General features: G+C 40.3%; 1 protein-coding gene across 12 annotated transcripts in view; it reads left to right on the forward strand.

Annotated features, from left to right (window-relative positions):
- PIEZO2 (piezo type mechanosensitive ion channel component 2) overlaps positions 1–15,773 on the forward strand; it is a 313,781-nt gene that overhangs the window by 224,223 nt on the left and 73,785 nt on the right. For 7 of the 12 annotated variants that reach the window (XM_040586706.1, XM_040586713.1, XM_040586710.1 and 4 more), the window contains 7 exons: positions 1,594–1,844; positions 2,507–2,655; positions 3,403–3,576; positions 6,867–6,908; positions 11,527–11,759; positions 14,273–14,433; positions 15,435–15,611. In XM_040586706.1, coding sequence (XP_040442640.1) covers positions 1,594–1,844; positions 2,507–2,655; positions 3,403–3,576; positions 6,867–6,908; positions 11,527–11,759; positions 14,273–14,433; positions 15,435–15,611 — 1,187 coding nt within the window. The remainder of the gene's footprint in view (positions 1–1,593; positions 1,845–2,506; positions 2,656–3,402; positions 3,577–6,866; positions 6,909–11,526; positions 11,760–14,272; positions 14,434–15,434; positions 15,612–15,773) is intronic. The other 5 variants (XM_040586711.1, XM_040586715.1, XM_040586714.1 and 2 more) reach the window with 1 other exon arrangement.

Here is a 15,773-nt window from a genome sequence, read left to right on the forward strand (position 1 = left end):
GATAGAAGTTCTGGTTACTGCATTTCTGTGATGCTGAAAACAATTAACAAGATACCTGTTAATAGCTAAGAAAGATATTACAAATTCTATGAGCATCTATCTCTAGGGATAGAAAATAAAACACCTTTGAACTTTAGAAAGTCAAATAAAATGAGAATTCTCTTTACTGGAAGGTAATTAAAATGACTTATTTGAGAAATATCACAGGACTTTCAAATAATCTGTTTACTCCTGTGTCCCAAACTCAAACCAGCAGGTTAATTGTCCTAGGAGCTTAACCACAGGGGGAGAAGAGTTTATGTAGGAAAAATCAGTTGCTAAATTCCTTGGAAGTTGTGTTTGTACATAAAACTTGCACAGAACCAGAAGCTAAACTACTCATTTTAATGGGAAACTAAGCATGTGTATTTTCAGTGCAGAGGTTCATGCTATCGGAAGCATATCTGAGAGCAAAGTTTACTGCTACAGTTTCAACTCATCTAGCAGCTCGGTGGCCTGTTCTATCTTTTGCTACTGGGCACATATTCCCCCAAACTTTCCTTGCCTGTTTTTTTCTCTCTGGATGCTGATCTGAACAAGTTCAACTCACTGAAATGGTGGAAAGCCAGCCCTGGAAGCAGTGATGTAGTTTCCTGTTTGATTAATTACAGTATTTGTCTCAGTAAAATATCTGATCAGAGTCAGAGCTGGACACTGCAAGGATATGCAAAGCAAGAGCAAGGAAAGTGTCTGAGAAAGAGGAATGGTGAGTGGGACAAAAGGCAAGCCTTTTGGTGCTGAAGTCTCCATATTCTCGATGGGAAGAAAATTGTTACAGCTGCACGCTATGAGTTTGACAAGCCCTGTTACTTAGATACTTGCTCATGTGCTTGCTATTGGGGGGACAGTTACCATGCCCTCCACAAGCCTCACAAGGTTAATAATCAGGGAATCCTGACCTCTTCATACGGCAAAAGCAGTTTGTCTTTTCTGCAGTGGCTCAGGTACAGCAGAAGAAGCTGGATAAGTGGTAGTTTCTTTGAAAAAGAGCAGTGTTAGTGCAGCATTTAAAGTTTTTTAAGCTTGTTTGGGTTTATGTTAATGTTTTCTCTTGCTTGTGGTTTTTGGAGGTAACCACAATATTCTCTGAAGGTTGAAACTCAAGATGAGAGTTTCAAACTCAAGATGAGAGTTTAAACTCAAGATGAGAGGTTTCTGGTGCTGCTGGTGGTTTCTTTGTTTTCCAGTTTAAAGGGTTTCTTGCCTGAGAGTATAGGTATTGCTATGGAAAGTGTTTTGACTGTTATCCGTTACACAACCCTTAGGCTCTCATTTTCTGCTACAGCTGCCTGCATTTCAGACAAAGTGAAGACGGGTGTCTGGTAAGGACGTACAGCTATGCCTTGTATGGCTCCAGGAGCAGGTTGAAGCTCATATGAGGTTAAAACTCTCCCCTGCTCTGGACAAGTGTATGATTCAGAAATACAGTCTCATGTGAATATTGTGGTTTAAGTTTCTGTGTTAAGTGTGCAGAAATTTTACTTTCCACCCATTTCAAATCTTACTAAAAGTTTCCAGAAGAGACAGAGGCCAATTGTGACTCTGTATTTGCAGAAGAGGAGTTGCAAGAGGGTGAAGTGGCACAAGAACAGGAGGAGGAGAAGGAGGAGGAAGAGGAGGAAGAGGATGATGAGGATGAACAGGATATTATGAAAGTCCTGGGGAAGCTGGTGATGGCTATGTTCATCAAGTACTGGATTTACGTCTGTGGGGGCATGTTCTTCTTTGTCAGCTTTGAGGGTAGAATTGTCATGTACAAAATCATCTATATGGTACTGTTTCTCTTCTGTGTGGCTCTCTATCAGGTAAGTGAGAACTGTGTTAACTAAATTTTGTTCTCGAATACAATGGTTCATACCTTTAACTTGGTAATGAAGTAGTTCCAAACGCGATTCATAAATGGTATGTTTGTTCTTTAGTTAGATACAACATAGTAAGGTCGTTTGAAAGGGTTAAGACTAATCCTCCTTTGGCTTTTGATTATAGTGACAGGCAGAGTGCACATAAGTTAATGCACACAATACATACCTCTGCTCTGGGATGCCACCCCACATCATCGTGAGCTTTGGAACCTGTGTGGGAAAATTCTGGGCTTGTGCACATCCTACGTAGCCACCAGTTCTTGTGGCAGCTGGTGCACACAGCTTCCACACCCCGATGAGCATGGAGTCCCTTTCTTCCTTAACTTTCATCCACATTAGGTGATGAAACTGCATGACTGAAGCTCTCCCTGGCCTTCATGTCTGTGACCGTGTCCCAACAGACATTTTTACACAAAAATCTGTACTTAAGTGCATGTGCATTAGGGGTAGAAACTGTATCGCAAAGAACTGTGGCTGCCCTTGGATTGTAAGCATTGTTTACATTAGGCCAGCTAGTAAATATAGTAATCACCTTTGGTTGGCAGTACTTTTATTCATGTCTTTGCCTTCAGCTTGTTTCAGCATCTTTAGTGTGTGATTTTCAGGTGCACTATGAATGGTGGAGAAGGATTTTAAAGTACTTTTGGATGTCAGTGGTTGTTTACACGATGTTGGTACTTATCTTCATCTATACATACCAGTTTGAGTCATTCCCTGGGTTGTGGAAGAACATGACAGGCCTGGATGAAAAAAAGTAAGTGTTTCTGATTAATTTCATTTTTTTCTTTGGACTTTTGTGTTCAGTGTGCTGGCACAGTCTGAGAGTAGTCTTTCTCCTTATGGGGGAAAAAAGTCATGAGACCATCCCCAGGCATAGCTGACTAAGGGCTCAGCTCTGAGGCCACAGTTTTATTGGTGTAACAATAGAGATGAGAAAGGGCATGAGAGGGGTTCAAAGAGTTGTATTTCCTCCTATCTGCTGCCAAGGCCTTGCCATTGTCTCCAGTACAGTGCCAATACTTCCCTCTACCTCCTTGACCACAGGAACAAGGTCCAGAGAGAGATTAAGGGTAGGTTTGTAGGATGTCTAGAGCTGATGAAGGTGGACCTGCCCTCCTGCTAATGAGGAGGGTTGTGCTTCTTCCTCCTCTTGATGTGTTGGGCATTTCTCAAAAGGTTAGGTGAGAAAGTATATGCAATATGAGTGGATCTCCAGTGCAGGAATTTCAGTTAGAGATGACTCAATCTGGTTCAAGAGATCTGTGGCAGGGTTGGTTCATTTGACTCTGTACATTACAGTATCTCTCTACATTACTGAGTCCAAATGCAAGATATTTGCATTGTAAAACTTGCTGGGTTAGAAGAATTTTAAAAAGCAAAAATACATAACAAGTACCAGCCCCTTATTTCCTATTGCGAATGATTTGTAGTAGTGTCTCATAGCAAGAAAAAGATTTTGGTGTGGAAGGGTGGCTTAGTTGCTTCCTGGTTTTCTTTCCAGATTAGCGGACCTTGGCTTAAAACAGTTTTCTGTGGCTGAGCTATTCACACGCATCTTTATCCCCACCTCCTTCCTGCTGGCTTGTATCTTACACCTTCACTATTTCCATGACCGGTTTCTCCAGCTCACTGATTTGAAAGCCGTAACCAGCAAACAGGACAATACTATTTACAGGTAAAGAAACAAAATAAATGGAGTTATTGATTATCTGTATAAATATGCTGTTTCTGACTGCCTTGTAATGATCACATTTCATTAGATGTCATTTGCCTTTGCTGTGTCTACCTGATTTAAAAAGGAGGTGCGCAGTATCCAGCGCCCCGCTTAAACAAATGACAACTGAAGTATCTGTCTTCCCCCCACTTCACCCTACACACTGAAGTTTTTCATTTTGGGGTATGTTTTCAAAGCTACTAATGATACTTAAGTATTTATCTCATCGTCTTCAACCTTTAATGAGAGTTAGATGCTGAATTGCTATGTGTGCCTTTTTGTAAGTCCTGTCAATAGTAGGAAATAGGCTTTTAATTTGGGGCTCTTCTGGTTTCCAGAGCCCATTTTGAGACCCAAATGACGATTTGGAGATCTTTGGCGAATACCACAGTTACATTGGACAATTAGGCCTTTTTGTAAAGTTGAACTTGAAAAATCCCAAACCTTTGGTCACTTTTTAAAGCACTGACCCTTGGCTTTTCTAGCTCTTTGAGACATTCAGTGATCTCATCCAGAAGTTCATTAGTGTTTTTTCATTAGTCTGGCACCTCACTTTTCCTGCGTTGAACTCTTCCATATTCTCCTGCATAAAAACATGTCTGGCCTAGGATCCTGCTCCAGGAGCACGAGAGAAATGGTTTGATAGTACATAGTGTTATATTATGTGATGACATTTACTCTAATTCATTGAAGAAACCAATTCATTTAGACAGTACTTCTTGGGTGTTTACCTGTCCAATGATACATGTAACTCAGCTGCACATCTATGAATGCAAACTAGCTGCATAACATCACGTATACCACAGTGTGTTGTGTTTATCTTAACAGAGAATTCTGCTCTAGGACTTGCTAGATTTACAAAAGCATTTCAGATATTTTTCATGCATTCAATTTAATATAAAGCTACTTTACAGTGTATGTATGGTACAAGTGTGTTTGTGTCCCCTATCATCAGTGCATGAGAATAAGCTCTACTTTTACAGAATGCTTCTGGTTTCTGTATTTAAGTAATTGCTAAAACCAGAACAAATCCAAGTTGACAAAGTTTCCTAACAATGTTGTGGGGTTTTTAACTTACATTTTACAATGGCTGTTTGCATACATAATACCTTCGTCTTTTTGCTTTTCTTGAATTGCTAAATGTGATGGTAGATTCAAGGGCCCTTTGGAATGGCCTGTGAGCAAATTTTCTTGTGAAGCAGCGGGTGCACGTTAACATCTCTGAACGAGGCAGTCAAGCCCTGAAACCAGAGCCCAGATAGGTGTCAGAGCTGAAATGGAGGATTGTTCCTGTTCTGAGGCATCTGCAGGAATGCATTACAGTTTGCAGTAACTGTGCAAGCTCTTTTGTAGCCCAAACTTTGCACTTGTGCTGAGTAACATAGAAACAGCTTCCACTGATCCAGTAGGCACAAAATGAAGAAAAAAAAAAAAAAAAACAAAACCTAAGGTGCTCCCAGGATTTAGATGGGTTCATGGTACAGTACACTCTGCCTGTGAAACCTCTACTTGCAAATCTTTCTATTATACATGAAAGATACCAAAATATTATACAGCTATCCAAATGCTGGCATGAAAAGAATCACTGTGACTAAAGACACATCATTCCCAAAGGACAGAAGCAGTGATACTAAAGACACAAAATGTTTTCAGTGCCTTGTTGAGAGCAAAAAGTTTTGCCCAGATTAAGTAGCCTTGAGATACAGTGCTGAAAGTAAATATTCATTGTCACACCAGGCTTCTTGCTACAGTAAAGTGGCAGGTGAGGAGGATTGTGTGAGATCATTGGCTTTTCTGTCTTGCTACTGTAATGCTATTTTTTTAAGTCTAAATGTGCATTAGATTATATTGAGCTGTCAGATAAGTAGCTAGATATTTTTAATTTTTAAATGTGGCATATGTGCTACATTTGCCATTTTGCAGTGTTTCAGAATCACACTTACCCCATAATATCATTTGTTCCTCCTCAGAAACTTCCACAATTGTGTCCAATACCCAAATCAGAACACTTTTTCTGGTTTGTACTGTCATTAACACTGCCTACCATATGAAGATCCAGCTGGTTTGTTCCCTCAGTTTGATCAGTCAGTACTGAGCATCAGCTGACTTTATAGTTCAAAGCTTCTGGATGAGAGCTCAGCTGACATTTGTATTGATGATGCATAAAGCTGGATAAGAACTAGCACAACAACCAACTCCAAATCACAGTAATGCTAGCAATAGAAATAAGCTGCAGGGACAATTAAAACACAGATTAAAGACTCACGGGTATGTGCAATTTTCTTAACAAAGCCACTAAAACTTAATTTTCCCTTTTGCTTTGAAAACTGTAGCACTGATTCAACAGCTAGTTTACCTTTCAAAACTGCTTTTATGCCGCTACTTTGAAACTGAATCCTAGTTTTGAGTAAGCAGACAGAACTCAATGTTTTTAATAGCAAACTTGTTAAAATAACCACAGCAGTTGAGAGCTAGTCATGAAAGTAATAGGGACAAGAGCTCCAGTTCCTCCATCTGCCCCTGAAAAGCCATGTATAATTGTGGTATTATGTTTGTGTCTAACTGAAGAGTCCTGTTAAAATTGCTGAGGCCGTTCATGTATTATGGTGCTGCTTCACATGAGCAAAGTTTGCAGAGTAGGTTCAAGAGTAAGGCACTGCCAGCCTCAAATAGAGGGGACAGAAACTGATACATTGGAACTGGCAGAATGAGGCACTTCTCACTATTTTTAAAGATGACAGAACTGATTGTCTCAATTTTACACCTGCAGGAGAAATAAAAATCCTCTGATTAGGACTTTCCAAACCTATTTCCTTGCTGTACTGTGAGTTATGGTACTGCAGAGATAAAGGCTATGAGGTAGATAATTTCTATGGTATGATGCTCTGTCACGATTTCTTTTAAATAAAAGAAGTAAAATATCTGTTTTAAAAAAATACGGATATTCTAAGGCTTACTTGAGAGAAAACAGTAGAGGCTCTTCTCACATTTTGGGGACCATGAAAAGTACCTGTAGTTCTAACTGAAGTTTCATATGGTCTAAACATCGAAGTACTGCATTTGTAAGCTTCCTAGACTTTTCACTGCATGGTGTGTTAAGCTTTCAGATTGTGCCTTGTTATGACAATGTGTCTCTCTTGGTAGACAGGAAAGTGCATTCATTCCTGTTTAACAGTTTCCTTTTCTCTCTCTCTAATTCATTTCCCATTTTCATCTCATGCATTCTTGTGCTTTCATCTCCCACTTCATAGTCACACCAAAGTCAATGGCCGTGTTTATCTAATAATAAATAGGTGGGTACTTCAACTTTTCCTTTCCTTTAAAACAAATGTATCTTAACGTTTTTCTTACTTCTTAATTGCCTTTAAAAAAAAAAATGTACTTGCTGTACACTTTGCTGCATACAGTACTGTGAAGTAAACAGGGAAATAATGTTCAGGTATTGTAGTTTCCTAAAGCTGGTGGCTCAGTTAATACATCTCTCCTGCATATTTATACCTTGTGAGTTCATGTCCCACCTGGGAATTCTCTTAAATTTTGCCCATGCCTCAATACTGGAATAATCATTGCTATTTTTAATTGGCTGCAGACATACTTGGTTGAGGAGGCTTTTTTATTTACCCTTTTTTTGTGCATGGAAAGATGCATGCCTGCATGCACGCACATACACACATCCCTGTCTTCCTCACAAGCACCTAAGAGAATCTGAAGGCCAGGTCAGTGAAATGTGCGGTATGTATTATGAGTCTGTACAGACTGAGATTTCCCAGTTCAGAGACACAAATGGAACATGAAGTACATGGAAACCACTGCGTGCTAAGGCTATTAATTCATGCGCTGAGCTGGGCGCTACAGGATCCAAACTGCAAAAGCCAAAATCTTCATCATCCCTGTATAAATGACATCTTGAAAACAGTTTCATAAAGTAGGTTTCTTTCAAAATATTTGACTGGAGTAAATGTGGGCTTTTGTTTAATCAGCTCTGAGAGCAGAAGGAATTCTGAGTTTGTTGTTGCTACTGAATATAAACAGGAAAGCCAAGAAAATCCCTAGTTCAAATAATTGTGACTGCCTGCTCTAACAAGAAGTTAATTTGTGTGTCGTGTCACACTCCTTCTTCAGATGTCATCACATAGTATAGGCCAGGGTTCTTAACAGTCCACCAGAGTAGAAACCTAGTCTGTAAGAAGCCCATGTGTTAGGGATCAGCAAGGACAGGCAGCTCGGTGAGGGCAGGCAAGCCAGGAGCTAAGGCTGGGCTCTCACCCACTGGGAGTCAGGAATGGGAACCAGCAACTGAGGGTGAGGATCAGATCCGGAGAGAGTAACAAGTGTCAGCCACAACCTGGTGAGCTCCCAGCAAGTCCATAGAGGTGAGCCAGACTGGTGGTGAAGGCAGGGGGTCAGTCTATGGATCAGGCTTAGGGTTGCGTGGAAGCATGGGGGCAGGTGCAGCCACAGCTGCGATGCAGCCACAATGTGCAGCAAGAGCCTCAGCATGAAAGCATCTCCTAAAGACAGGAGAGGCACAACTGTGCTGAGCCCTCCTGACCTGTCCACATATCCTGACATGTATCCACCAGCTGGCCTTGGATGCAGGCAGAAAAGCCTCAGGATCCTGCCAACAGAGTATGGCACTGTGTGCTCGGTTTGAACCTCGCACACTGAATATTCAGGGGATGGGTCACTAACATTCTGCAGAGCAGAAAGCTTTCTATTATTAAGGCTGTGCGTGACACATACTTGGGAAATCATTTTGGGCCACAAAGTTTCAAACAATTCATAAACAGATTGCAAAAAAATTATCAAAGGCAAAAGATGCTTCATAATGCATCCAGTAAGTTGTTATTAATTAATCTTCTGCTCTAGGAAAGTACAAATAGGTGAAAGTACTAGGAGTCCAGTGAGAACCTGGGGCACATGTCTGATTTTGGTGCCTCTGAAATTGCTTTGAAATCACCTAAAACTAGATCTACTAGTATACTTCGCATTATTGATACCCTATTGAATGAATTTGAGGGTAAGAAATGCTCTCAGTTAAAAGCATTAGTGGCTGTACCTTCCAGGCATGTTGTCTGCATTATTATTTAGTTATTTCTCTTCCTAAGTATCAGACACAATATCTCTCTGTTATTTTTGATAATTTCCCACCGGTATGCAGTTATCAACCTGAAGTTACATCTGACTAGCTGTGACACCTGTATGGGTAGCTTGTCTTAGATATTCTAAACCAGTGTAGGTTTTATATCTGAATACCTCATGATATCGTGTGATCTTGTAGTGGGGAAAAAAATATTTTAAAAAGCGGAAAAGCAACCCTAGCAGTAAATGAGGAAGTTTGGGAAGAAAGATTCCAAGTAGACTGGCTTTCTGAATAGTGGGCAGGACTTTTAGCCTTGAGTCTCCTGAGCATGCGGTCCCACGCTCAAGCCTACTGATGCTGATAGAACTAAGCAGTGACATACTGAAAACTAAGCTCATACTGAGGCTTTGTCAAGTATATATATATTGCATGTACCCATCTTTATAACCCCATCACTTTCTGGATCTCCTGGATACGACTGGGAGTTATATGAATAAGAGAAGTTGAGTCCTCTCATACAAAATCCTATAGGATTACTGTGTTTCTGTCCAGTTTATGCTGAGGTAAGTCATTAAGTCCTTGATTTACACCAGTGTGAATGTAGATTTTTCCGTTATGGGGGTCAGTTGGGAAGATACCTCATTACAATCAATGCAGTTACATGTGTGCAAAACCTGTCTGATTATATGGATGCCATATAATGCCATCTCATGGCTCATTGCCTTTTAAATGGGCTCTGATGGTTTATGCTAACTGGGGATCCCTATAACATTTGAACTGCAACTGAAAATTCATTCTCTCTTCTTTGTACATGACCCTCCTTTTGGTAATTTGTTAGAGTTGTAGGTAGATATGCAAAGTCACTGTGTTATTTTAGGGAATATTATTGTTCAGTCATTTCACAGAGATTTGAATATCCTTTTAGTATGTGTGCTAGCTTAAATATGAAAATAAAGTATATGGGACAAAAAGCCCTATTTTCAGATGCCAAAGCTACTGAATATATTGTTGAGTATAAGAGACTTTCAGATTGTTGGACACTCAGGTTCACTGCCTAATCCATGATACGGGGTTTTAGTAATCATTATCATGAATGTATTTATTCAGCAAGATTTGTTGGTGCTTGACTGTCTTGTTAAACTTCTACTTGTAAACCACCTTTTCTGCTTTTTGGTAATTGATACGGTATTTCTACTTCAGGACTATTTACTCAAATTTCTGGAATTTTTCCCTCATCTGAGCCACCAAAGTTTCCGTCCTGAAGAAACTGCAACTCCCAGATATTTGAAAAATAATTCTGCTTGTTTGAATTTGTCGTTGACTGCTTAGCCTATGCTCACATTTTTTTAATGATCAGATGGGTAAATCTAGGTTTTTAGTTTCTTGAACTGTAAAAATCCTAGTTAAAATCGGCAGACTTTCCTGTCTAAATGGTAATAGGCCAGAATTTTACATCATGTAAAATAAATCCCTGAGATGGTACTGTAGCGTATTAAAGTTAGTTACATTAGTCCAGGAAGTCTAACAGGTGCTTGAAAGTATGCTGAGTGTAGTAATTTCAACAGCATAACTAAACATTTAGTGACCTGATCATACAGATATGCACTTGCCAAAGCGAGACTTTATTGCAAGAAGTCATATTTAAAGGGACTATTTATGGCAGTAAGTGCTATGCTCGGCAAAGCACATAGAATCAGGGAATTAGGAAAAGTGGGTTTTTTGCAAATATGGGAGGTGAGTACCAACAGCACAGCTGGGAAAGAAAAAAAGATAGCCAAAGCCATAGGAGAATGTCTCTTTTTCTCAGTAAAGAGAAGTTATGTACTGAATAAATCTCAGAAAAAATGGCACCGTGGCAATAGTGAAATACCATTTTTATGTTAAATCAGTTGTATCTCAGTTTTTGTAGTCTGACAGTTATTAATAGTTTTTAGTAAGAGACAGTTAGAAATCTAAGAAGAATTCTCAGTGAGATGTAGAAAAGAGAGAATGAATGGCACTATCAAAGACAGACGTGATAAAATACACTGAAGCCACAGCCATAGAATTTTTGCTTTTTTTTTGTTCCCAAACATACAGCTGGAAGAAAATTTTCAAATTCCTTGGCTCCCCAGCTGCATCATTAAATTAGAAGAAGGTGGAAATGAATTCACAGTAATCGGTCAAATACCTGTGATGATTGAGCTGCATTACTGACAGCATGGTACAACACTGACCATGTTTAGCGCTGGTGTAAATAGGTTGGCCCCTTTCCATCTGTGCTGCAATTCCATGTTTCTTTATAGAAGCGCCCTGTGAATGTCATGATGGCATGCTCTTGGCATCAGAAGGCTTCTGCAGATGGAGTAGAACGCTTTATGACTTGTGATGTAGCATGACATATTTGTTGATGACCTTCTTCTGTAACCCCTCTGTTCTCATCTCCCTTTTTCTTTCTGTTCCAATTACTTTGAGCAGCCTCAAGAAAAAAATACCAAACCACCAAAATGAGTAAGTCCCCTATGAAGTCATGAAATGTTTCCTCTTAAACAACGTCATTTCATGCTTCTACATCTTAAACTCTGACCATTTTCTCCAGTGGGGAAAATGTCAAGTTTAAGTGTCAATACCACTCATTACTAACTAACCACTAGTACCTGAGTGAGAAGTAGTTACTAATACATTCCAACTCAATTTGCAGTGTGTGTTTGGAGAAAATACAAGAATCATTAACTTTTCCACTTCTAAGGCATTTTCCATGAGCAGTTTATTTTTTCTAATTATCATCTTGAAAAACACTACGATGTCATTACTGCTTAGTTTGCTGACACGCTACTCTTTACCAACAGACTGGTGCACCAAGATGGAAGCCTGCCTGACATAACTATGATGAATTTAACATCCAGCAGAGAAAAGGAAGAGGATAAAATGCTGGAAGAGGCTGGTGAGAAAAGAATGGAAGAGCCAGAGGGGGAGGGAGGGAAAGGGAGGGTCGAAAAAGGAAAAGAAGAAGAAAAGGAAGATGAGGAGAAGGAAGAAGATGATGATGAAGACAATGAATCAGAGGAAGAAGAAACTACAGGTAAGCTCTTCAGATTGCAAATTTTGCCTTCCTCAGCCGTAGTTAACAGTGGCAACAGCTGGTTCATTCTTGGTCATCCCTGCTCACTTCAATCATCAGGTTTTCCTTCTAATTCTATGTACAGTATTTGCCAAAAGAGCCTAAACTGAGCAGATGGTTACTTGTCAATTATTCAACAGGCTACAGTCTCTTCCAGGGAAAAATTGTACTGTTTCTGTAGGATGCTGTGAAGATGAAAACAAAAGAAACCCCACGTCTTTCTTCTAGGTGGTCTGGGTTGGATTAATAGGCAGTTATCTGAAATCCTAAGAACTTCTTTAGAGTGAAATCGCTTTATAATAAAGAAAATATACATACATATTTAATCTCTGGTGCTGCATGCTTTCAAGGCACTCCACTCCAGAAGTCCCAGAGGCTTTGCTTCATTATTCATGTGCACATTAGTGTCATATTTTTCACTTCTGAATATGGAATGTATAATTGATGCCAGATGAACATAAAAACGCTTAAGGGCAGACATGGGTAGGGCTGATGTTGTCATCCTTGATGAGGATGAACTCCTATCATGAATTATTTCTGTAACTGTAAGATGTAACTGTAACATGAATTATTTCTGTAATTCTAAAATGAATTATTTCTGTAATATGAGCCATGAGTGAAAACCAGGGAAGAGCATTTAACATCCAAGGAAGCTTTATTGTTTGGAAGTGGCCTTACCACAGGTTTAGTTGCTCATGCCAATATTCACAGGACTGTGGCACATAAATAGGGACAGGGTCTTTGTCAAGGCGAAATGGCAGTACATCTCACTCAGCTGCCCCAGGAAAGCTGAGCTGAAGCTATTTTGCCTTTCCTGGCTGGGATGTCTTCCCTCACAGAGGTGTTCATGGGCCATGGAAACCTTTCTTGGCCGCTCTCATGCGGTTTATGAGGGGTGATGAGTTTGTTGCAGTCTGGCCATCCCTACATGCTGGAAGGCCTTGGGGACAGAAGCCAGCTGGTGGAGGTCACCCTGTGCAGCCACGCATGCAAGCAGGGAAGTAGGGAGCCACAGCCTGCTCCCTGGAGCCCCTTCTGCACCGCAGCAAGTGGAGCTTGGCAATAGCACAAGGTGTTGGCTTGCCATGTGTGATCCATCTTTAAGCTGTACATGCATTTATTTCTACCAAAGAGTTATATCATTTTTATATAGTCATGTGGCTGGAGTTTTGACTTCAGCGTGTTGATGTGTGCAGACTTTATTACACAGTGATGTACAGTTTTTCACTGCACACGGTTAGGTATGTATTTTATCCCCTGTCCCTGTAGATGCATGTAGTGCCTGGACAGGCTAGACAGAGCTTGCTACAGTACCTTATTTGCCTGCTCCACTTAACTGGCACTGTCTGGATATACCTTGCATGGCAGCAACACTGCAAATGAAAATAAATGCAATGAAAGAATGAGTAAGAACATCTAATTCTATAAATACTTTCAAATACACTCATTTTGCCTATAAAAGCACACATGTAGGATTAGAGTTCTATAGCTTAATTAGTTTGTCAAGTTTAAGTATGTACTTATGGAATTTACATCACTCAGCATTTTTATTCAGATTTCCTAAGTTGTGGTCAGAAAAAGAGCAGAAGAGAGAGAAAAAGAAAAAAAAAGAATTTGGTTGTCAGGTATTCCAAAAGTCTGCTTTTTTCACACAAATGTACATGTGTTCTTCACACAAATATGAACAGAATAAACATCTTGGTTTGCTTTATATAAAAAATAACCAGTTAAGTTGAAATAAGATAAGTACATACAGAAGTTGCATTTTTACCAGCTTAGACAGTGATGTGTTTCAGTGTCACTTGCAAATGTTTCCATCTCTGATGTTAACTGTAATGTTCTCACAGCATGAAAATCCTTCCTGATCTCCAAAGTGCATCTGAAACCCCTAATACAGTGTGAAGACTTTATACTAATATATACCAGCCTGGTGAAACAGTTTTATAGCCAGTCCACAAGCAAAGACAGTGCTTGCAGAGCACTGTTCAGCATATGTGTTATCATATATAGTCATATGTAATAGAAGTTGCCACATGCTTGCTCTCTGGGGTATTGTTTGGGAGGATGGCTTTTTTAGAAAACTACTATCTGTGATGGGCTGCTTTCACCCAACTTCAAGATCTTAACTTGCTAAAGCTCCCTTTTCAACCGAGAGAAATATTCAACTGGGCTACAGCTTGCCTGGCCTGTTTAAGATGTCTGTCCTGGGATGGTGCAAACCACACTCTAGGAAGGTGTGCTGTTTGCGAAGCGGTTTAGGTAACTCTGGCATATGAAGATACCTACAGTCAGAAGGGAGAGCACCACAGCTAGGTGGGTCTCAGCCCTATTTGCCATACCTTTAGCCTCCTCTTTGTATTACACTAAAGCCTAGAAGAGAAGTAGAAAGCTCATTGTTGTCTAGCGGAGCATTCCTTTTTACAGAGACCTTCTGTTTTTCTCCTCCCAATGGTTCTGATTGAACATCTTTGCAGACTTAAGGAACAAGTGGCATCTGGTGATCGACCGCCTTACAGTGCTGTTTTTGAAATTCTTGGAGTATTTTCATAAGATGCAAGTCTTTGTGTGGTGGCTGTTGGAGCTGCATATCATCAAAATCGTTTCCTCTTACATCATCTGGGTCACAGTGAAAGAGGCAAGTAAACACCCACTGTCACCCATGGCGGGGACTTGTCAGTGTCTGCTGCGCAGTGGCACACCCAAATGTGGGGAGGTGCCTTCCTCGTGTCAGACCTCACTGCAAGTGTGGGATCCAGCTGCGCTTGTCAGCTGCTGGGGACCTGCCTTGACCTCTTCTTCCACAGTGGTTTTCGGTCTGCCTAGACATGCTCAGCCCTACCCTTTTCTCCGGATATTAAGTTTTATTAGTCTAATTCTGTGGACTCAAGAGCCATAATCCCTCCCCTGCTCAAGCTTGCTGTGGGCATCATCCAGGGATGGAGGTTGGGAAGGAACATCTGGGAAAATTACTTTAGCTGGGTCTGGTGCTGAAGAAACTGGAATGTGAAAATATGCCTGAAGAAAAAGGGTGCAACACCTTTAGCTGTGCCTTTGGTGTGGGCAGCGTGAGTTCTCTACCTGACATAGCCATTCCTTGAACAGGGCTAGTAGGACAGAATTCACTAAAGACCAAAATAAAAAATCCTTTTTTTTTTTTTTTTTTGCGGGGGGGGGGGGGGGGGGGGGGGGGGGGGCGTGGAGGGGGAAGATCAAGAGGATGAGGGTGGGTTCCACAGACATATGGATCTGTAACATCTCTTTGCTTCATGTGTACTAAAGCAGTAGAACCAGCATGTGGTCCTTTATTTCATGTCTGTTGAACCAGCATGTGGTCCTTTATTTCATGTCTGTTTGTAGGGTGGGTATGCAGTTTTGTGGGTCTAATATTCTTAATATTATTATTATGTAGGAGATAAAGTTCTTCCTAAACCAACTATTAAGTTTTTCCTTCTTCACTTTCCACTTTGTGTCTGTGTTATTGTGAATATTGTAATTTTTTTTCAGTATTTTTCTCACAGTTTCTCTGTCCCTTTCTTTTGATTTTTTTTTTTTTTTTTTAATTACTGTGGAAAAGGTCAGACTTTCTCAGTTGTCCTGTTACTCCATGTAATTTCCATACTGTTTTTGTGTTTTCAGGTGTCTCTGTTTAACTTTGTGTTTTTAATTGCCTGGGCTCTTGCTTTGCCATATGCTCAGTTTCGCCCATTGGCATCAAGTATCTGCACTGTTTGGACATGTGTGATTATTGTCTGCAAAATGTTGTACCAGCTCACATCTATTGATCCCAGCACTTTTTCCAGTAACTGTACATTGGTGAGTACAAGTGCATATTAAACAGGTTTGACTGCTGCCTTCTTCAATGAAGAAGAGCAAAAGGAAGCATATCAAGTACTGAAAACTACAGTTCACCTGATGTATTGTTGTTGATTATTGTATCCTCCCCAAGCAGCCTTAAACTCATTTTTTTGTAAACTG

This window comes from Falco naumanni, chromosome 3 (genome assembly GCF_017639655.2).
Source record: "Falco naumanni isolate bFalNau1 chromosome 3, bFalNau1.pat, whole genome shotgun sequence".
Classification (NCBI taxonomy): domain Eukaryota; kingdom Metazoa; phylum Chordata; class Aves; order Falconiformes; family Falconidae; genus Falco; species Falco naumanni.